A 24598-nucleotide genomic window follows, 5' to 3' on the forward strand; every position below is an offset into this window, starting at 1 on the left:
TCTGTATTTTCAACAGTGTTTATGCCTTTTCTCATTGTTCTTTTTTTTTTCTTTTCAGTTATACATGATAGGAGAATCCATTTTGATATAATTATACAAGCATGGAATACGTCTCATTGTTCTTTGTTTGCATTCTTAAAAAGCTTATCTTTTTCATTATTTTTATTTGGGGCATTGAATTTTTTTATGTTGTTCTAATTTTAGCTGAACAATTTGATAAGAATTTTAACCTTCCTTTGTCTAATAAGCATTTTGGTTTACAAAGTTTCCTGGAAATACTATTTTGGTTGCATCCCTTAAGTTCTGGAATGTAGTGTTTCAGTTACTCAGTTCTTTTCTTTTTTTTAAATTTTTTAATATTTATTTTTTAATTATCGGTGGACACAACATCTTTGTATGTGGTGCTGAGGATCGAACCCGGGCCACACGCATGCCAGGCAAGCACGCTACCACTTGAGCCACATCCCCAAGCCCCCTCAGTTCTTAATATTTAATTGCTACTATGATTTCTTCCTTTGAGTCATCACTATTTAATTTTTTTTTTTTAGTTGTCAATGGACTTTATTATCTTTAAGCATTGCTTAGAATTGAACCCAGTGCCTCACACATGCCAGGCAAGTGCTCTACCATTGAGCTTCCACCCAGCTCCCCATTTTTTCAAACATTTCAAATATAAAAACTATACATATATATGTATTTATACATACATACACATACGCGCGCGCACACACACACACAAATCTTTTTTTCTAACCACTTAGACAATGTAATTTAATTATATTTTGTAATTTGTCTTATGGCTTAATTTTTATAAGTGTTCTATGTGTGCTTGTAAAAAATGTGGAATTCTTTTAATTACTGGATATAGAATTCATATATATCTACTGGATCAAGCTTACTGTTTTGTTCAAATATTCTATATATTTATTGATTTCAAAAGGGCTAATGAGGGGCTGGGCATGTAGTTCAGTGGACAAGTAAGTACTTGCCTAATATGTGCGAGGCCCTGGGTTCAACCTCTAGCACTGTAAAAACAAACTAAAAAATTTAAACCTATCAAAAATGAAACTGAATTGAAATATTCTACTATGGTAAATATTTGTTAATTTCTTCAATATCTCCAAAAATCCTTGCTTCATATATTTAGAGACTTATTTAATTAGGTACCCACACACTTAGAATACATTTTTGGTGAATCTAATATTTATTCACTATGTAGAAATCCACCACTCTTGGTGATATTTATTTTCTTGTGGTGGGTCTAAAACCTATTTTGCTTGATGTTAGGTGGTGTTACTATATATAGCTTTAGCTTGAGTGTTTTTCGTATCAATTTTCTAAAATCTAATCTGATAAATGCTGCTTTTAAACTAATGAGTTTGCTCTAGTTACATTTATTGTGATTTATTTGAAATTATTTGTTTTTTAGTTTACAATTAATATGCGTAAATAAGCCTAATATTGTCACCTTGACATACCAACAATAAAATCTACAGACTGCTTTAGATCTAATCCTATTTTTTTAACTGCTGTTTAGAACATGTAGACTTTAAACAAAACCCAACAATCCCCTTATTTACTTAAATTTTCTTAGGTATTTATCATTTTATATTTATAAACTTTAAAAAAAATCTATTGTCCTCCTGGGATTATTTATTTACCTTCTTCCTGAAGCACATTCTTTATAAATTCACTACAGTAACATTCACAACAGTAGATCTTCCTTAATAAATATTATTTGCTCTCATTCTTAAGGAGCAATCTTAATTTCTACATAATTCTAGATTGATATTTACTTTCTAATATGTTTAAGATAATCTTCTGCTGCTTGCATTGTCGCTGTTGAGAAGTTAGCTATTAATTTTCCCTTTATAAACAATTAGCTTTTTTTTCTCTTGAGTAATTTCAAAATGTTGTCTTTGGGAGTCTAATTTCACTACAATGATTCTATGCATAAATTTGTTTGTAATTATTCTGTTTGGAAAATACCGTATTTGGACATTTTTCATAATTTTGGAGAAATTCGCCAACATATTGTCTAAAGATTCTTTTCTCCTGGATTTCTATTCCACCTTTCAGATTTCTTAATCTCCATTTTATATTCCCATCTCTTTATCTTTTTGAGATTGAGTTTTTAGATATATCTTCCAATTCTCTAGTTATCTCTTTAGCTCTCTTAACTACTGTTTAACTTGAACAGTAACATTTTCCAGTTTTGGATTTCACACATTTCTAAATTTCTTTCTACAGGTTGATACTGGTAATAATTTTAAGTATACATTTTATTATCATATTTTATTTTAGCACAGAATAGAAGTTCTGTTGCTACTGCAAGATTTGTTGCTATAGAAATCCATCCTTGGTAATCCTACTTCTTCCAAGTGCCTACATTTCTAAAACTAGCTCCATGCCATTGTGTCTACTGTCGTCTCCAATTTCCTGCTGCTTTGGTCTCCTGTTTTGACTTGAGCAGCTCCTAGCCCCAACCTCTCAGTGTTCCTAAATTGTTTGCTTGGGCACTCTCACCTTAAATTTTGGGTGCTGAGCTATAGTGTGTCCAGACCCCTGATTAAGGATGTTTGCCTGTTGTGCGGCAAAGGGTTGACGGAGACCATGCTTACCTTCAATGAGACCTGCAATGCCTCAAATTATAAATCTTATTAAAGTAGAAGTATTGGAGAAGGACTAAGTAGAAATTCTACTTAGTTATGATACTAGAAATATAAAATTAAGCAAGAATTTTCACAGGTTTAGAAATTATCTAAATACCTCTAATTTTATATTAGTCTATATAGTATTTACTTATTTCTCACAATGATTTTAAAGTCTCTATCCATCATACTAATATATAAAGCTAGTATCTTCAAGAAATACTATATGTATAAAGTTGACTGGAAGAGAAGTATGAATTCTAAAATTAATATTATAATCCATGGATTGGCATTTGCTTCTTTAGGATTCTCTTAATCCATACTTTCATTGCTCTGGAAAGATGAACAGTACCTGCAAAAATTGTTACATTTTAATTTATAAGGCTACTTTTACCAACTTAACATACAATAGCAAATTCCCAATTATGTCCTCACTTTTTATTACAGGAAGAACATGGATCCTTTAATATTTCTAAAGTATTCCATTTGTAAATTTTGAATAAGGTGACCTTAAAAAGACTAGTATTCTGTTTTACTCAGATTAGTATTCTGTTTATTCATATGCCTATCTTCTGAAAAGTCAGGTCCCAAATTAAATTAAACCCAAACAAGAGAAAAGTACATAGAATGCCACTGCTTGTTTTATAATATTAATACCTGCTGCTCTTTATTTTGAATACTTTGTTGCCTTATTTCCTTCCATCTTCCTATCATCAGTGGACAGCCAGTGGGCTTTCCATAAATACCCACTGAATGGTAGATGGTAATGATTTCACAAGAATACAATTCAAAATTTCCCCATTATCCCAGGTGAAGTAGAAAATTTGCTGTGAATTTGCATGGTTTTAGCCTTCCCCAGAACAAAAGTACCTTTAAGAAGGCCAACTTAAATTAGTTTTTGAGAGCTTGAATATATTAAAACATGCATATTTTAATCACTAGGATATTTCTAAATGAAAATAATACTTAAAACCAAAGTTACAAATTTCATTCTATTTAAACTTTAATTTGTGCATTTGTGGTAATTTATGACTGCAAAACACTTTTTTCTTAGAATGACATAAAGGCACAATTCATCTGAATGCATAGTGTACCATTCTAAAATATCTTAGTTTCCTTACAAAGTGCTTGAGCAGTCACATACACATACAGTAATAGCAAAATATATTTACACTCTTAAAAATTTTAAATCTAAAATATATATATATATTTAAAACTACAGAAAAAATTAGTGCTTTCTTCAGCTTAATTGTGTGAATATACCCTGCCCTCTAATTTTTTTTTAGTGATTGACTTCAATTAAAAAAATTCTTCTGTACACTGTGTAGTTATAAAATGCTGTCAGTTTTTAATGCTATAAGCCCATTTTAGACATTGCTTTCTATGAATAGTTGAGAACCAGCAAAGGTGAGCAGACTGTACCTCAAAAGTATTTAGTGTTTTATTGTAATGTTGTATTAATACTGTTTAAATTAAAGCCAGACAATTATGTTTAGTTCCTAGTTAACTGGCATTTTAAAATAACTTTAAAAAACATGGTTTTCCTTTTTTTACAAGATTTTTCCCAAAAGATTTTGGGTAATAATTTGGAAGGTAATAAGAATTATTCCTGGACAATTTTAATTGTTTTCAGAGTATAATAAAAACATGCCTACTAAGGCTGAAATACTTGTTTTAAGCTCAACTCTTCATAGTTCAGTACACTTTCATGTTTCTCACAAGATTTAAACTTGAACAATTCTTAAGAGATGAGCTCATTATGATTAAATGGCTAATTCAGTATGGTTAGTTAAAAACTTGCTATTCCTGAGGTATAATGACCCTAACATGCTAAGTACAGGATCAAAGATGTTGCTGTTGAACTAAGGAAAAACAATGAAGTAATGAGCTAGGAAGAAAAAAAAAAATTAAAAACAAAATAAAAAACCCCCAAACTTCACGTAAGTTCAAAGTCATGATTTGCAAAAAGACATACCATAAGATATAAAAAGCCACAAACGGATCCTCTGAAGAGTTGTACAAAGCATTTGATCAAATTATTTTTGAGACTTTTGAGGTACAGCTTTAGTGTTATAATAACTTTTTTATAAAATATAGACTGTTTTATCAAAAATATTTATACATTCTGTTACAATATATTGCTTTTGCCCTCAGTAACTGCCAATATAAAAATCTGGATTCAGTGGCCTAAAATGTACAAATGCACTTAATGTAAATGCTGGAGTCTGAGGTGTCTGCTTGGCCACTGTACAAAAGTGATGAAGTGGTGAAATTAAATAATAAGCCTACAACACAGAATACATTACAACTTGCACATATACATGTTCACAGCATGTATACAATGATAATCCCTAAGGTTTAACAAAGATATAGTTCCCTTCTACAGCAGACACAAGAACAAAGTTAGCTACGTCGATAAATGTAGAATGCGTTTCAAAAAAGGGGTAATCAGTTCACTGATTCTGGAAGAAGATATGACTGAACATAAACATAATGGATGTCTATTTGGGAATGCATGAAGGTAATACAGTATCTTGGTTCAGAGTGATTAAAAGTCTCCACTCTTAATATTTTAAGTAAATGCCGATGTTCCCATTTCTTTAGCATTGTTTAATAAAAAACTGTTTGGCAAGTAGCTCTGTTGGAAAGCTATGAGGTTCTGTTACATGGTTGGTAAAGATAAGGCAATAAAATTTTTTCTCATGATAAATATAGAAAATTTACAAAAGAAGCCATCAATTCATTCTGTTTTCAAAAATCAAGCCACCAAGGGTATACAAACTACCATTACAGTTTTTGTTATTATAGTAATTTCTTTTTTTAAAAAATAAGAGCAGTTGCCTTAGTCAAACAGAATCATGGTTTATGTGAATGGTAATAGCATTCCAAGCCCTACTCTTTCCTTCTTGTAAAACAGTTAAGTGATCAATCTTCTTTCTACTTAAGGCAGACACAGGGCAAAGATAGGGACTATAAAAGAGTGGTTCTTTTTCTTTCTTTCTTTTTTTTTTAAATAGATTATTGATCCAAAAGTATTCATCTGTGATGGATTTTCATGGCCAAGGTTCATTCAGCCTAAACTCCGTGAAACTGGTTCCAGTGCTCAGATTTGTTGAAAAACAGTGAGAGGCCACTTTTCAAGAGGGTATTAAAATAGCACTTTTAAACAAATCTTCATGTGTTTTTTAAAAAAACTCAGAAGCTACTGGTGGCACAGAGAGCAAATGAAGGGTTGCTATTTTTAAGAGGTCTTCTTGTGAGTCAGTCTGCTTGGTTTCACAGTGTCTAGTAACTTAACACCAATCAGCAATGTAGTCAAAATCTCTGAACATTTCTTGCTCCTCTTCTGAAAGTATCCTTGGTTCTCGAGGCGGAGTCAGAATAGGTGCTTCTGAGGTAAATTCATCATCAAAATTACTAACATCCTCCCGTCCTCTGATAGTAGGTACAAATGGTGGCTTTACTTTTTTGTCCATCAGAGCAATCCAATCAATTAGCTGGATCACAAAATATAAAATGACCAATTTAGTTTCCTATTCCTAATTACTCTAGTTTCATAAACATTTTTGAACTTTCATACTTACCCGGAAAAACGGGTGCTTCTTTACATCCTCTGCGTCTTTCTCCCCAGCTCCAAGGCGACGCTCAGGATTTCTTCTTAACAGCTAACACAACATAAAATAAAAAATTAAAATACATTTATTGATAAGGATTCTCATAACTTTCAGAGATTTAGATAATTTTTATTTGTATTTGTCTAAACCATGCAACATCTACAAACTAAATAACACAACTTCTAAAAATCAACTGGGAAATTTCCTTCAACATAAAAAAACTTAAGCAGTTAAAAATACTCATACTCTTAATTTAATTCTTACCCTTCTCATTATGGAAATAGCTTCTGTAGATAAGAACCTTGGATACCTTACTTCATCATTTACAATACTGTCAAAAACCTCCTCTTCATCATCACCAGGAAAGGGAGACTATAAGAAATATTTTTAACTAAGTTAAAATGAGTTTCAAAATGATTTTAAAATTTTAAAATGATTTTACATAGTAAAATCTTATCTATTTAAAACATAATCAAGATTTAGATAGTGAAAAAGAAAACAAAACCAAAAGAGTACCAAAAAATAAATAAATACAAAAGGACTATGAGAATTCACAATGAGTATGTAATATAATCTATTACCTAGATTATATACCATATACTCTTTTTTCTTTTTTCCTTACGATACTGAAGATTTTATCTCAGGGACACTCTACTACTGAACTACATTCCCAGCCCCCACCTTTCTTTGAGACAGGGCCTAAGATACCTAATAGGCCTTGAACTTGTGATCCTCCTGTCTTAGATTCCTGAATACTTACAGGCACACACCACCATGTCTGCCAACACAGGACTCTGTAAAAATTTGCTTATATCATAAAACACTATTTTTTCATTAATTTTATTCCATTCCATTTCACTCCATTCCACATCATTTCATTCATTTATTCATCTATCTGGCTAGTCATCATTTAAGAGTGTCATTGAACAATGAGGAATATTTAGGTAAGAAACAATCCTTAAGAAGTTCAATTTTTGGAAAGGCAGAAGAAAATGAGTACCATAAACATGGTTAACAATGTTATAATGGAGGAAAATATAGTCGTGGAAGTACATCAAATATGGATGTACTTAAATAAATGATGGTGAAACACAAGTATCAGTAGGTATAATGACTGCAGTAAGAAGCAACTGCCAACAAAATTAGACTGAACGGAATTTAAAAAAACACAAATTTCCAGGGATATTTAATGTTACAAACACAATATAACATTTTAATATACACAATATTAAAATTACTGCTCACTATGATCATAATGACCGTGAGTCATAAAAATGTAGTTACTTTTTATATATAGTATGACAATTTGATGAACAAAGGGAGAAATTCTCACATATCCTGAAAACTGAAAGATGAATTTCTGTCTCACAATTTCAAATGGTTTCATTACTAGTAATTTTTCAAAATAAGGAATGTCTAAATATCATTTAATACCTTAAAATCACTAAAATGAGTCAGGGTATCTAACCTTATTTTCTCACTGGTTATCAGGGAAATACTGGCTAACTTGTTTCATTAGGTTTATTTCGGTTGTTTGTGTCCTATAAGGTCAGAAGCTAAGAATAAAAAAGCTAAGCAGAAAGCAATATTAGTAGAAAGGGAGAAATTTTTAAACTGAGGAATTTGTGAAAATAAATTCAAAACTCAACACTCAAAGGCTGAGCTGTCAATCTTATTGCTCATAACTAAGAAAACTTCACACCTTTCAGTTACCAAAACCTTAGCTTATTCATTCATTCAACACACATAAATCAAATACCTACTACGTGGGATAAATCTAATTTATTTTAGTGATTGAAATAGCAAGTCAGGGGAAAACTATTTCACTGGGCTTCCCAATCAGAATTTTAAGAGGCAATACAGAAGTTGATTTTTGTCTTCTGCTTCAACAATTTTATACTTGAAATTGTCACTCTACAAGTATATCAAAAGCAAAGAAACATCTACATACTTTTAAAATGTTAAAAGTATCTTGTTTCTGCCAAGAGATAAGCTAATAGGATTAATAATAGGCTAACAAGTTTAAGCACATATAAAAAAATTCAATAGTCTGTTCAGATATCAACATTTAGAGCATCTTGTGCTAGTGTCCAATGTTTCTTTAAACCTCTCTGGCATACCCACTCTCATTTGACATAGGGAAAAGAGGACCTGGTATATTTGGTTATTCTAGGAATTTTTCCAGTCCTCAAAACTAGCAGAGGTACACAAATACAAATTTTAAAATGCCTGATATATCCAATAAACTTTCAGTTATTTGTAATAACAGAAAATAGACATTAACTTTAGTCAAACCATACTTTTATCAGTTTACAAAAAGTTTCAAATTGGGGCTGGGGTTGTGGCTCAAGTGGTAGAGTGCCTGCCTAGCACATGTGGCACTGGGTTTGATCCTTAGCACCACATAAAAAATAAAGATATTGTATCCACCTAAAACTAAAAAATAAATAGTAAAAAAGTTTCACTAATGTTATAAAATCATAAAGCAGGCCAATGAGCTTTAAGCTTAGTTCTTTTCCCATCCATCCTCTGGGAGATACTAAAATGAAATGAAATTGTAATAACCAGCTGTGATAGAATATCAAGATCCATGCCTTCTAGATAATTAAGATGCCAATTAATTAGAAGCTTTATTAAAATCTATGAAATAGGAGACTTTCTTGTTCTCTGCTAAACCTTGCAGTGGCTTTAGAATTGGAAGCAGCAGAATGAAGAGGCTATTAATTCTATAGTATTCTGCAATAATCTCACATTTTCATATCACTAATAGAGTAAATTTTAAGCAAGCATGTAATTTTTGTTAAATTAAGTCTCATACTAATTTGTATACTACATTTAAAAAAGAAACCCACAAAAATGTTACTTTTTAAAAAAGGAATGGGAGAAAATGAAATTCAAGTTTGCCACAGCTTATAGATGCAACTGTTAGAGGACTCTTACAACATTATTAGAAAATGGAGACTGTAGTAAATAAGGGTATCTTTTCATCCTACATACCATATAGTAACTTTTCTAAAAAGAGGTGAAAAAATTCAGATTTGGATCTTTAGTCCTAATTAACAAGAAGGCTGGATGGATTCAATACCCTGTCCTGAAGTAGCAAAGCAAAATGGTTTATAAACAGGTTCTACAGCCAAAGTGAGTTAAAAATTCCAGTTCCTCCACACAAGAGCTGTGTGACTTTTTTTAAACGTCTTTGTGTTTCCAATTATACATCTGGAAAAGGGCATAGACCACTTTGGAGCTTACTATAGGATGCTGTGACATTAAATGGACTAATTTATAAAACACATTGCATAGTTCCTAGCATGTGATAATTGTTATTTTAATTGTCCATTTCTTCCCCTTGCAGAAAATTCACTCCAATTTGTCATATCAAATGGAGCTTAGACAGTTGGACAAACTCATTTACTCGTTTGTTCAGTATAAATGCCAGTAAGTGATGAGCTCAGACCAAAACTATAAAAATTTCCAACATTCAATAATTTGTTCATTCATTACTCAGTTGCAAACCTATTCATGCGTTGACTGTATGAGGAAGGTTGTTTAAAACTTAGAATCAATTCCATAAAATAAATTTTCTTGCATTTCCAGATCAAATCCCTCTATGGTAGTTTTCAATTACTTGTCAAAATATTTATTCTTTCCTACTAGGTAAGGTAGTGCAGGCCTATAATCCTAGCAACTCATGAGGCTGAGACAAGAGGACAACAAATTCAAGTTCAGCCTCCACAATTTAGCAAAGTTTTAAACAACTTAGGTGAGACTCTGTCTCAGAATAAACACAAACAAGTTCTAGGGATGGTGCGCAGTGGTAAAGAACTCCTGGGTTAAATCCCCAGTAAAGAGCTAACAAACAAAAAATATCTTACTCTTTTTAAAATTTTACCTCCATTTTATTATTCCTAATAATTTTATAACACAATAGACAATTATTACCTTTATTTACTTCATATAACTTAATTTCTTAAATGATAAATGTACAACTCAGGTATCCTCAGAAATTTATTTTAAATTAATCTACAGAAAACAGGGGGTAAAATGTTAATCTTTTCATCTGTGTTCCACATTTGGAGTGCTGGGATTGAATCTAGGGGTGCTTTACCATTGATGTACATCCCCAGTCTTTCTATTTTGTTTTTAATTTTGAGACAGGACTTAAGTTGCTGAGGGCTGACCTTGAATTTGCAATCCTCCAAAGTCACTGGAATTACAGGTGTACACCACTACACTCAGCTCTCCACAATTTTTGAAGGTAACACTTATTTTTGACCAATGTATAGCTGACTTTCCTCCGTATGTAGAAAGTATATTCTTTCTACTAGTCTTCCTGCTATTTTATTCCCTATGAAATGATCAGTTGTACATGTTTGCCTTAAGATCATAAGCCATAACCATAGCACAATACCTAAATATAAGAAACTATTTTCAAATAGTTGGAAATACTGGCAATACATTCCACAGATTACATAAAAATAGAAAATACACTAGTGAAGTAGTATAGAAATATAGCTGATTATTAGCATCCTATAAATACTCATAAAACTTAAGTTCCACTTATATAGGAGCTATGTTAGCTGGTTTTATATGTGACATGATTTGTTCTCTCAATCATTTTTCCTCTCCTCTCAGGCCTGTTGCTTACCTCCCCAACGAGCATTTCATATATAAGTACACCAAGGCCCCACCAATCTACAGCCCTGGTATAGGATGTCTCTGTTAATACTTCTGGGGCAAGAAATTCAGGGGTGCCACAAAATGTGCTTGTTCTATCTCCATATCCCATTCCTGAAAAAGATAAATTTTATATTATTTGTTAGCAAGGGAAGAAAAAAAACCTAACATAAAAATTAGAAGATATACTTGTAGGGCAATTAAATTTGCTGTACATGGTGATCAAACTTAGACACTCAAAAGACTTTTATTTAAAAAATGGTTAAAGACTGGTATAAAGGAAAATGTAATAGTACATGGGATTTCATGATAAAAATTAGTGAAGAAAAGTGGGTTAAGAAGAGATCTTGAGTGGGGCGCAGTGGTACATGCCTGTAATCCCAGTGGCTTGGGAGTTCTGAGGCAGGAGGACCACAAGTTCAAAGCCAGCCTCAGCAACTTATCAAGATCCTAAGTAACTCAGCAAGACCCTGTCTTTAAATAAAGTATAAAAACAGGCTAGGGATGTGGCTTAGTGGTTAAGTATCTCTGGGTTCAATTCCCAGTACCAAACAACACAAAAACAAGACAAGCAAGCAACCAACCAGATTTTTAAATACAAAAGTATTTAAGCCAATAGATATTTAAGCCAATAGTATTTAAGCCAATTGTTTCACAGATACAATTAGAAAAAAAACTTACTGAATCCATAGTTAGGAGGTCTGTTAGTATATGATGGGCAACAAAGTGTATTCATTAATTGAATTAATTAATTGAACATTCACTGAATATAAGATGTGCCAAGTACTATGTTACATGCTATGAAAATAAAGTTGAATAAGAAACAAGAAGCTGCTAGTGTACAGGGGAAGACGGACAATGTCAGCTACTATGCAATATATTAACTGTCAAGAATACCTATTTATAACATGTTGGGTAGCATGCCCCATACTCTAACAGCACTCCTAAGTAGAAAGGACTACATCCATGTTACTTGTTTGTTTGTTTGTTTATTGGTCCCAGGGATTGATCACAGGGGTGCTTAACCACTGAGCCACATTCCCAGTTCTTTCAATTTTTTATTTTGAGAGAGAGTCTTGTGCTAAGGTGCCGAGGCTGGCTTTGAACTTGTGATCTCCTGTCTCAGGATAGCTATATATCTCCAAGTATTTTTCTCTTTTTCTTTGTGGGGGGAGCGAGTAGGTGAGTACTGGGGACTGAACTCAGGCACTGAGTCCTATTTTTGTATTTTATTTAGAGATAAGGTCTCAATGAGTTGCTTAGGGCCTCACTGTTGCTGAGGCTGGCTCTGAACTCATAATCCTCTTGCCTCAGCCTCCCAAGCTGCTGGAGTTAGAGGAGTGCTCTACCACACCCAGCTCGAAGTATTTTTTCTATTTAAAATGTTAATAGTTCTCAAAAGGTGCAGAGGTAATTAGGACTACGTATTTCACTCTGCAGAGTTCCAACAGAATGAACAGCTTAATGCTTAATATTTGCTTAAAGTCATGAGGTTACATGAGCAATTCACAATAAGAATTTTTAAATTAAAATAAATAATAAAAAATTTTAAAATTAAAAATATATTTTGTTTTTCAAAGAAACTTGGAAAATTACTAAAGTACAAAAGAGAGATAATCTATTAGAAAAGAAATTTTAAAACCCAATTACCTTCTTTGCAAAGACCAAAATCAGCAATTTTCACAAAGCCTTCTGTATCTAACAATAAGTTATCCAATTTCAAATCTCTGTTCAGGATGAAAATTAAAAAATGAAAAAAATAAGGAAAATCATTAGATATCATAGTAAAACAATTATTTCAATAGGAGTCCCATTTTTTCCTAAGATCAGGTTTTCAAGTTATAATTAGAGAGTTAAATACTATACCAAAAATGTGTATTTTTTTCTTTTTGTCAAGCTTTACTGCTTTATATAATATACTTTTTTTCCTTTTATGTAGAAATGGAAGAAAGTAAGGAATATTTTATCTTTTTTAAGTATATAAAATGTGAAAAGGGCTCAAGTGCTTTCTAACTCAGGCTTTATTAACTTTTTATTTGTGATAATTTGACTTAGTCCAAATTTGAAATACACCTTTATCCATCATAAGAAAGAATTAAGGCAACAGTATAAATAAGGTGGGCAGGTTTGGGGAAAAGTTCAACCTTCTAAGAGGATAATTCACAATATAGAGAAAGCTAATTTATTATACAAACTAAGCTAGTTAAAAATATTTTATCCTTTAAGTAAAATAGATCATGAGGAAGTCCTTACCCCTGGAAACACTGTTAGAATTTGAATAAACCAGTTTATCATCTTGTTTCTGACTGGCCTTCCCTTAATTTACTTGGGTGTAAGCAGTGTCTTTCTTTTCTATTTAAATAATTTTTATTCTTTTTTTCTTCAGGCTTACTTATATTTTCTCCTAGAATGAGTAATGTAATCCCTTGAATTTTGAGCAGGGTTTTTCAATCCAATAATATGTCTGGTGTATGGCCCACAGACTAGCTGATGGGCTACCATCAATATTAATTACTGGTCTAAAATCTGATAAGAGATTGTGCCAGACATAAACTGGCTGTGTTACTAACACACTGTTTAGTTCAGATGACAGCAAAACTTTTTTTGTGGTGCTAAATATCAAACCCAGGGCCTTGCACTTGCTAGGCAGCATTCTACCACTTAACTCCACTCTAGCCCCTAAGACTTCTTTTAATGAAAAAAGCAGTGGCTTGTACCCTGGCACAACTAGTTATCTCACTGTGAATACATTTTGAGTAGTACTGGTCTACAGAGGTTTTCTGCAGTGGATCAGTCAAATGCAAAATGTTCACTAGGATGAATATTTTAAACTGTGCTATCATAGGCCAACTCATAATTTAACTATTTTAATTAGGAAATGGGCAGAGGAACAGGAACCAAGAAGTTCATTGTGTAATTATTGTGTGGACAATATCTTTCAAAGTTGGGGTTTCATTAATATAGATACTCCTCAAAAGAAAAGGCATGGAGTCACCAGATTACTCAGCTATATTACTTTTTCAGTATTTACCCTGAATAATTAAAGGGATATTACTACAGTGATACATGCACACCCATGTTTACAGCAGCACAATTCACAACAGCCAAACAATGGAAACAGTGTAGACGTCTAACAATGGATGAATGGATAAAGAAAATGTGGTATGTATACACTATGGAGTCTTATTAAGCCATAAAGAAAAAAAGAAACTATGACATTTGCAGGAAAATGGATGTAACTAGAGACTCGCATGTTAAGTGAAATAAGTCTAACACAGAAGGTTAAGGGTCCTTTGTTTTCTCTCATAATCAGAAGCTAAAAAGGAAAAAGGAAAACAAGGATGAGAAAAATCACCTAACGTTCCTAAAAATCAAAGGGAGACCAGTAGAGAAAATGGACCAAATGGCGAATGGCAGGGCAGGAGAGGGGAAATACTGGGGAGTGATACTGGGTGTGCATGAGATATGTAATGATAAATCCTATCATTATGTACAACTACAATGCACCAATAAAAAAATGAGGAAATAAAACAGGTTGGGATTCACTATTTTAGAACTCACTTACTGCATGAATAAAAAACTTAGAAGTCAATTAATATAAACTACCTTTATCGATCATCTTAAATGCTAATTCATACCAAAGTAAGCTATTAGAATAAAAACATTACTTACCTATAAACAATTTTGTGTTCATGTAAATATTGCAACCCAAGAACTACACATGCAGCATAAAATCTGTTCAAATAATTAAATAGAAAGTTTAATAAACTTCAATGGTTTTGAATTCCAGTTTATATTCTTATGCTTTCAAGCACAACTCTGTAGTTAATTCCACAAACATTTATCTAGTTCTTACTATGTATAACATATTGTACTAGATATTAGGAGTAAAATTTAAAACTAAGAAAAGTACAGTCTTCATAACAGAGTCCTTAACCTTGCCTGGTAGTCACTGAGGACCCCAGATGGGACATGTGATCTGGTTCTATAGGAGGAACTACAATGTGTGGTGAGGACAGAGTACAAGGACCAGTTTTGTGGGGGAAATATATGGCATTTCCCCAAGTGGGAAAAAGGAATAGGGGTGTGAAAAAGCAGCCTTGGTGAAGGATCTTGAGTGTCATATTATGATTACTGAAGTTTGTTTTCTTAGTAATAGGGAATCAAACCATTTGAGTTAGGGTAGATTGATTCTATCTATGGTTAGGGAAATGTTTCTGATAGATGGCTTTTATAAACATGCAAATAAAAGATAAGAACATCCAATGTAATGACAAGAGCTTAAGATGGATTCGAGTGAAACTAAAAAAAAACCAAATATGACAGGACATAGTATCTCATTAACTATAGGATGAAGGAGTGGGAAGAGTTAAAGATGACTCTCAAGGTTTTCATCTTGGTGGAATGAATAGATAAAGAAATACAGTAGTAGCCCAAGTTTTGTGGGGAAAATGAGTTTGGCTTTGGATATGTCAACTTTAGTGGGAATGGAGAGAATAATTAATTCATAAATTTAAAAATACAAATATATAGAAGAAACACTTAGGAAAACTAGTTCTTTTAAATTTTTTTAAAAATATTTTTTAGTTGTTGATAGATCTTTATATTTTATTTATTTATATGTGGTGCTGAGGATTGAACCCAGTGCCTTACACATTAGGCAAGTGCTCTAACACTGAGCTACAATCCCAGCCAGGAAAACTAGTTCTTAATACACAGGTAACAATTATGAATATTTTCTTCATAAAATACAAACTTGTCCCCCCCAGTACAATATTTAATTCATCTATCTATCCATATCATCCCAACTCTACTGCCATACAAAGAAATAATTACTCTTGTCATTTTGGTGAATGTTCTTCTTAGGAATACACTTAGTCACATGTAGATAATATAAGTATGTTGTATGTTATTTCTTTGAAAATGGCTCCATAATTTGGAGGGATTTTTAAAATACATTTAGAAATATATATTTCATTTGAGCTGGGGTTGTGGTTGTGGTAGAGCGTTTGCCTCACAGGGTTCAATTCAGCACCTCATATAAAAATAAATGAATAAAATAAAGGTCCATCAACAACTAAAAACTATATTAAAAAAAGAAAAAGAGATACATATTTGATTATACATTAGACCTTATATAATAACTTATCAGTTTAAAGGATTTATCTGAATTTTGTTAAAATAAACGTGATTTTAAAACATCTTAAGATAGACTTTTTTAGCACAGTTTTGGTAGCAAAACAATATTGTGATAATTACAATACTTTTGAGTTCTCTGTTTCTTTGTAAGCAGACTGCTCTAATTATTATCAACTTATGAAATAAATGGGTACTCTAACATATTTCACTGAATGCTTACTATAATAAGTATTTTGTTATTTTAATCTTCAAGTCAAGCTTTACAATAAAAAATTTAAAGAAGTAGAAAATGAAACTCAGACAAAAAACCTAATTTGTCTAAAATCATAGTGCTAAGAAACAGCAAAGCTAGGAATCAAACTATTCTGATTCCACAGCTTCTGTCATTAAAAATACAGGTTGCCTAGTATGTCCCAGAACTCTTTCAGTTGTTTCACTAGTAAACAAGACAGACATGGTTCCTGTTCCTTCCTTCTAGTGAGGGAAGTCAAACAGTAAACATGTTAAAAAAGAATTAGATGATTTCAAGTAGAACTAAAGTAATATGACAATAAAATAGAAAAGAGGATAGAGTGACCTACTTCAAGGTTAGTGATATGGTGATTTTTAAGCTGTGTAGTCAGTAAAGGGCCTTCAAACATCTGAGCTGGGACCTTAGTGATCAGAGAAACCTTACTTGATTTGGGAGTATTACAATGTAGCAGTTTATTCTTATATTTCACTCAGCCTAATAGTTTCATTTGTATTTGGTCTGTATTCTCCACAAAAATAAAAATTTTCTAAGGCAGAATTGTATTTTTATTTCTTTTAAAAAACAAAAATAAATTCCGATGTCATAAATAAATAAAGGAAAAATAGAACAAATACCAATGGCAGTTGGCACAAAGCTAGGTGTGGTCTAAATGCTCTGCTTTAAATTTTAAAATATCCAGGGAATATTAGTTTTCTAATATTTCTAATACTTCCTGACTTTTGCTCTTTTTGGACTGCTTCAATACCTATCAGAACTAATCCCTATTTTCTCATCTGAAGCTTGAAGGCTACTTACTGTCTGTTCTACATACATCTAATGGTTGTGATGAGATTCAAATAAGGAGTTAAAGTGTAATACAAATGTCTGTTGCTATTTTATCAGAACACAGATGCAAGATAAAAATTCAAGAGTAAAACCAATAAAGGTACTATAGAAATCAAGTTTTATTATTTGGGTGTATTTCAGAGATAGAATTGATTTAAGTTTCTAATGGTTTTAATGTTGAAGAGCAGTAGGCCTGGGGAATAGCAGGTAAGGTAGAAGGAAAAATCTAGTGTTCAATTTGAAATACTAAATAAGATGCTTATTAGCCTTACAAATGGAAAAGAATACTATTAGAGTTGGAATGTTAAAAGAAGAAATCAGGGCTAGAGATATAAACTTGGTGAATATCAGCATGCAGAGTAGTTGCTGTTAAGAGTACTTTCCTTGGGGGCAATATATATACAAGTTGGGTATCCCTAACCTGAAAATCTTAAATCTGAAACACTTTGAATACCACATGATACTCCAAGTTTTGGATTTTAAAGAATTTCAGAGTGCTGGATTAGGTATACTTAACTAGATAATTTAACTATGCAAATATCTCAAAATCTGAAAAACTTCAAACTCTAACTCCTGGTCCAAGCATTTCAAATAAGTGATACTCAACCTATTTTGGTTTCTCTTTATACTCCTTCAGAGATATTATTAAGCACAAGCAAGCAAGTACTTAATATAGATACTTATAAATTATCCTGTAAAAATGCAAATATAAATATTTTATACAAATATATGAGCAAGTACTTGATACAGATTCTTTTAAATTATCCCATAAAATGAAAATACAAATATTTTATATGAATATACAGTATTTTTTAAAACTTAATGTACTTTAAGTATAATTTGTCTTTAAAATCATGGTCCAGATTTTTTCCTTAGGGAGAAAATCTAATAGCAAAAAAGAAAACAAATTCATTTACTAAAATGAACCTAAACTGCATGTCTAAATTATCAAGTGTGATTTAGGAAATCATGACATTTTCAACATGGACAATACAATAAACAAATGCAAAAATTATCTGGCAAAAAGATAAGTAAGGAATTCGAATATTTCTTATAAGAATCTATTCAGAGAGCTTTCTTTCCAGCAAGAAACCAGTCATGGAAAAACTCAGACAAATGTCTAAAGTATACTCACACAGCTCTTGGTTCAGAAAAGACATCAGTATGAATGTGCATCATTAGGTCCCCACCGGCAGCATATTCCATTACAAAGCAAACATGCTCTTTGGTTTGGAAACATGCAAAAAGATTCACCAAAAAGGGATGCCTTACACTATTCACAGTTTCAAAAATTCTTTTTTCACACATCAGGCTGTAAGAGAAAACATTTGAAAATAAATAGTCTTAGAAATATTCTAGTTGGAAATAACAATTAAAAATATTACTAAGCCTTAAAATAAGCAAATTTTTAACATCTTAACTTTAACATCATAAAATGTATATTTTGTTATATATGCTATGAAAGATATTCTTCTAGATATACACATAACTTTTGTGAAAACTAAAATATGGTTAACATGATATGACTGTAGTGTTTACACTGATGGTATCAGAATAATATCCATATGGCTACTGATTCTATTTGTTTTTTAAGAGAGAGAGAGAGAGAGAGAGGGAGAGAGGATTTTTTTTTTAATATTTATTTTTCAGATTTCGGTGGACACAACATCTTCATTTTTATTTTATGTGGTGCTGAGGATCGAACCCAGCACCCCGCGCATACCAGGCGAGTGCACTACAGCTTGAGCCACATCCCCAGCCCATTGATTCTATTTTTTAAAAAGGCTCAATTAGGGGCTAATTATGAGAATTCATCAGGAATAGGTCAGAGAATTTAGTAAACTGAAACATATTTTTTAAAATTTTAAGGTTTGTAACCAAGGCAATTTCAAAAGCAGTATTTATAATTCATAAGACATGTTATTCAAATTTTTATCACATAAAATAGAGTTGAAAGATATACATATGCTGCATAAAAATTTAAGCTAGAAGACCAAATGGAAAATAAATAAGCTACATGGAGAACTCTACAACACACTTCAAGGAAGTTTCATGAGAACAATGTAATTTTTCCATTATACTACAGAAAAATCTATAGCAATCAAACACTTACACTGTGAGAATTAAGTCTTTTTTTCTCTCTTTTTAAAAAATGGTACTGGGGATTGAACTTCAGGGCACTCTACCACTGAAATATACCAAAGCTTCTTTATATAGAGATAGGGTCTTTTTTCTTTTTTTGGGCGGAGTGGTAATAGTGGTGGTGGTAGTGGTTGGTACCAGGGACTGAACTTGGGCACTCAATCACTGAGCCACATCCCCAGTCCTGTTTTGTATTTTATTTAGAGACAGGATCTCACTGAACTGCTTAGCACCTGCAGTTGCTGAGGCTGAGGCTCCTTACTTAGCCTCCCAAGTCACTGGGATTACAGGCATGATCACCATGCCAAGCTGAGACAGGGTCCTGTTAAGTTTCTGAAGCTGGCCTCTAACTTACTACCTCAGCTGGTATTATAGGCATGTGCCAATGTGCCCGGCCAAAGACAAGTTATTAAAAAGAACAATGGTGGGCTGGAGTTGTACCTCAATGGAAGAGCACTTGCCTAGCACATGTGGGGCACTTGGTTTGATGCTCAGCACCACATTAAAATAAATAAAGGTACTGTACCCATATATAACTAAATACATTTTAAAAAAAAAACAATGGTCAAAACTATTGATATAAAATAATAATTTTGCCAATAACAAAAAATTCTTCCTTCTTCTGAAATATTTGGTAAATCAATTTGATTTATAACTCAAAGTAGAAGAAAACTAGGTCTAAAGTTATTAAAGTAAAATTTAAATTTATTTTTGGTACCTGATCAAAATAAAGATCAAGATATATACTTTATTAGCAATTAGGTTATAAAAGTATGTTTCTAATATAATAAAATAGGTACTTTTTCTGTTTCTATTTGTGAAACTGGAACCAAAAACTGATATTCATATATGTTTTTTATAAGCTTTATTTTAATGCTTTTATTTTTAAATTAAAAAAAAAAAGCCAAACTAAATTCCTGATTTTAGAAGGAAATATATAGTACCACTCTCCTCCTTTTTGAGTCTTTTAAGAAAGGATTAATTTTTTAACAAATGAACAACAACAACAACAAAAATGAATTATATCTCATTTAGGAGGTCTAGTATTCTTAATGTTATGGTAATATGGATTCTACTGGATCATGAAGAAAACATCTGATAATTGTTTTAGATACTGACACTAAATGCAGCTATTATGATAAAATGTTTAAACTCCATTTAATACTATCACATTCTAGATGAACTCCTAACCTTTGATTCCATGAATTCTATGTTTATATTTATACATACTCAGAAAGCTACAGTGTTATTGTTTTTAAGTTTAAGGCTTATGTCTACATAACGTTTTTTTTTTTTAATTTGGGAAAGTTTCTAAATGTTACTACCATGTAAGGCTAAATTCACTAAAAAAAAAAAAAAATAAAAAAATAAAGTTATAAGCTTTGATTTTTGTCATCACTTAAATTTACCGAAAAATGTCCTAAATCTGTGATGCGCAAGATCTAGAAGATCAATTCTAAACCATCAGCCTTATTAAGTCAACCTAAATTTTGAGTAAATGTTAAAAAAAAAAAAAAAATTCCAATGAAATTAGTAAGAGTTTTATCACATGACAAGCACAGGTTCTTCCCCGCCCCCCAGGGGTACTCAACCACTGAGCCACACATCCCCAGTCCTATTTTGTATTTTATTTAGAGACAGGGTCTCACTGAGTTGCTTAGGGCCTTGCAGTTGCTGAGGCTGATGTTGAACTTGTGATTCTCTTGCCTCAGCCTCCCTAGCCTCTGGGATTAAAGGTGTGCACCACTGAGCCCAGCAAGCACAGGCTCTTCATTGTCTGTGTTTTTATATTTATGAGTAAATCATAATTAATTAGGAGTGATTTTATGGGTGACTCAACTAATTCACTAATTCTCAATTGGATGATCATTATGTTACACCTGTGCTGAACATGTAAGAGGTATAGAAGATTGAGAATCACTGATTGGATTATTGCTGAGAGTGATTTTAAAGCATTTAAAGGAATCCTCTGACAATGACTGACAATAGTGACAAGGACTAGATAGATGTCATAGGACAATCAAATAGAATTAGACACTGTAAAGACCCCAGTTGTCACAATACTTTTAATTTTAGGCATTTACATCACACACAAAAAAAGCTATTGTAGCTGGGCATGGTGGTGCATACCAGTAATCCCATGGACTCAGAAGTCTGAGGAAGGAGGATCATAAGACTGAGGCTAGCCTCAGCAACTCAGTGAGACCCTGTCTCAAAATAAAAAATAAAAAGGGCTGGGAGTATAGCTCAGTGGTTAAGCATTCCTGGGTTCAATCCCCAGTACCAAAACCAAAACCAAAACCAAACCTAAAAGCTATTTACACAAAAATCTTTAACCTGTCCCAACACTACTAAATTGTGTATTCTCCTTAAAGTCTATACAATAATCCAACCTTATTCAAAGCTTTAAACTTAATATCTTTCATCTCTCATAGAACACAAATTAAATTTCCTTTATAAAATCCTACCTAAAATATGTTAAAAAAAATTAAAAAATAACCCCTTATCTAAATCCATCAGTATACCATGATGTCCTCCATCTTATGAGTTGCTGTTGTCTCTATTGCTTATTTTGAACTCAAACATATGGAGCCTCTTTAATTTATAAAACTTATCTGTACTTGTTTTCTGAAGTGACTAGTTTAATTCTATCCATTCTGGTGTACTTCCTTTGGAGTTCAACACATTATCAGATATGCTACAAACTTGAATACATATTTTAGTTAGTGGAAAACCACATCATTATTTATAATAAGGCTAAAATTTTAGGATTATGTTTTCCTACAAAGACTTGGTTCAAAGTAGTAACAATATAGCAAAAATCTCCATAAACCACCAGGATTAAGTAGTATAGGTTGAGTACCCATTATCTGAAATACTTGGGAGTGGTGTTTCCATTTTGGAATATTTGAATATTTGCAAATACCTAATGAAGTATCTTGGAGATGGGACCCATGTCTAACAAAAAATTTATTGTGTTTTTCCAATCATGGTGGGATATATTGATAAACCAGTAACTCAGGAGGCTGAGGAAGGAGGATTCCAAGTTTTTTAGCATGACCTTGTCTAAAAATAAAAAATAAAAAGAGCTAGAGTTGTGGCTTGGTAGTATAGCATCCTGACGTTCAATCCCCATTACAAGAAAAAAAAATTTATTTTTTTCATAAGAAAAAGGTATTTCTGTCTCTTGTGTGTTTATTTTGTGCAGCCCAGTTCCCCTGGAGTGACCCTGAGTGTTTTAGTCACGAGGAACACGACAGCAATTACTATTCTATTCTAGGAAAGAAAAACATTTGACTCTTCTGTTATTTTTCAAGTATAAACAGCATATCAAAGATTTGTTTTAATCATCTGCTTATACAATATAAAAACACAGATCTAAAGATGTAATATGGTACTCAATATTTTATAGTCAGCAAAATCATGAGTACTCCTCCTAAGTATCAAGAAAGCATTTATTTGGATGTAACTGAGGAGAATGAGAGAGTAAAAAAATAAACAGGTAAACTTAAAAAGAAAAGATGATTTTTTTCATAAAGAAAACATTGCAAGTGTTTAAGACCTGTCCTAATTCTAAGAACTACTTATATGATGGGAAAAACATTAAAAGTAGCAATTAAATTCAGTAAGGCAAAGGTTATAAAAATTACATATTTTTTAAATATATGGGGGCTGGCTGAGGCTCAAAAATGTTCAGTGAAATCCTCTGGAGTCAAATCATTACTAAGGAAAAACAATCAGGACTAGAAAAGACATCCTTGTTAACTCATAGATCAGGGTTCTTTTCATTATATAGGACTCTTTTCCATTAAAATCATTAGACGCTCTCTACTAGTGACAGAAAAAATGTTAGTAAATGTCAAATGAAAGCCTCTGTGATAAATGTCATTTTTACACAATAATATTCCATATTCAATTAAGAGAATCATTTAAAGTATATTCTTTAACCTAATTATAATTTTTATCCTCAAAGTCCTTGCATTTTAAGAAATGTATAAAAAAGATATATCTGGGCTAGGATTGGAATTCAGTGGTAGAGTGATTGTCTAGTACATGTGAGGCACTGGGTTGGATCCTCAGTACCACATAAAAATAAATAAATAAATAAAATAAAAGTCTTGTGTCCATTCACAACTATAAAATATAAAAAAATATATCCACAATAGTTTACATTTATTAAACTCTTTTTAAAAATTTTCATATAAATACTTTAACATCTCCATTTACAAAACCCTTAACATAATTAGTTTAAACGTTTCACTATCTTTCCTTGGTATCCACTTATCAGTTGTCATAAGAAGGGAAAAAAAGGAATTGGCTAGAAATGTACCTTATGCCAAACATAAATACACTAATTTCTTCACATATTATGACAAAATTAGAAAGTTTTCCTATTTCATCCATTCTCTTAAAATACAACTTTCAGGAAAACAATTTCATTTTTTAAAAACTAACCTGTCTACTTCGTCTCGAGCTACAATGTCTCCCTTCTTTAAGGCTTTTATAGCAAACATCTCATTTGTGTGTTTATATTCTGCCAAAAGCACCTGAAATGAGATTAAAATAATTATTTCCCATTTTAGTTCTTAATTTTATAGGTATCCACGAACCTTCAAATGCTTACCTTCCCAAAATGTCCTCTTCCCAAGACAGCGCAACATCTGAAATCTTGTAGATTAAACTGAAACCTTTGCTCAGATCTGAAAATAGTAATTTCAATTAAATACAAGGCAATAAAATATGATATCAATATGTAATAGCAAAACACTATATATACATGTATATGTTCTTTACCTTCTATCCTCAAGTTCTCGACCACTATATCCTAGGCTTGAGTCTTGAATATCAGGCTCATAGTCAGACTGGGATTTGGGAAGAATACTATTCCTGTCATTCTCAATATCAAAAATTGTTTCTGAGTCCTATAAGATATTAAATACTTGTTAAACCATGAAAATAATAAAACAAAACACAACTTATTTATCCAGCAGCTTGGGAGGCTAAGGCAAGAGGATTACAAGTTCAAAGCCAGCCTCAGCAACTTAGTGAGAACTTGCCTCAAAATAAAAAAATAAAAAAGGGCTGGCCTAGTGTTTAAGCACCCTGGGTTTAATCCCCCATATAAAAATAAAAAGCAACAATAAAAAAAAAAAACAAACCCTGATTTATTAGGTAATCATAAAGTTGAACAAAAATATTCCAACAGTCAATACAAGTACTAGAGATGAAAAATTTAGCTGGTTATTCTTTATTTTTTGGTGGGGGGTGGAGGGGAGGGGGAGTGAAGGGTAGGGGAGAGG

At 32.0% G+C, this 24598-nt stretch overlaps 1 protein-coding gene across 4 annotated transcripts in view; it reads right to left on the minus strand.

Moving 5' to 3' along the window:
• Positions 1-3629: 3629 nt before the first annotated feature.
• Pkn2 (protein kinase N2) overlaps positions 3630-24598 on the minus strand; it is a 117382-nt gene continuing 96413 nt past the window's right edge. For 3 of the 4 annotated variants that reach the window (XM_048814970.1, XM_015504723.2, XM_015504722.2), the window contains 10 exons: positions 24093-24220; positions 23923-23998; positions 23754-23845; positions 18292-18468; positions 14612-14674; positions 12590-12666; positions 10911-11053; positions 6530-6637; positions 6236-6316; positions 3630-6148 (listed from right to left, as the gene is read on the minus strand). In XM_048814970.1, the coding sequence (XP_048670927.1) occupies positions 5945-6148; positions 6236-6316; positions 6530-6637; positions 10911-11053; positions 12590-12666; positions 14612-14674; positions 18292-18468; positions 23754-23845; positions 23923-23998; positions 24093-24220 (1149 nt within the window). In that variant the 3' untranslated portion in view covers positions 3630-5944. The remainder of the gene's footprint in view (positions 6149-6235; positions 6317-6529; positions 6638-10910; positions 11054-12589; positions 12667-14611; positions 14675-18291; positions 18469-23753; positions 23846-23922; positions 23999-24092; positions 24221-24598) is intronic. The other variant, XM_048814968.1, reaches the window with a different exon arrangement.

The sequence above is a fragment of the Marmota marmota genome, unplaced genomic scaffold (assembly GCF_001458135.2).
Source record: "Marmota marmota marmota unplaced genomic scaffold, marMar, whole genome shotgun sequence".
Taxonomy (NCBI): Eukaryota; Metazoa; Chordata; class Mammalia; order Rodentia; family Sciuridae; genus Marmota; species Marmota marmota.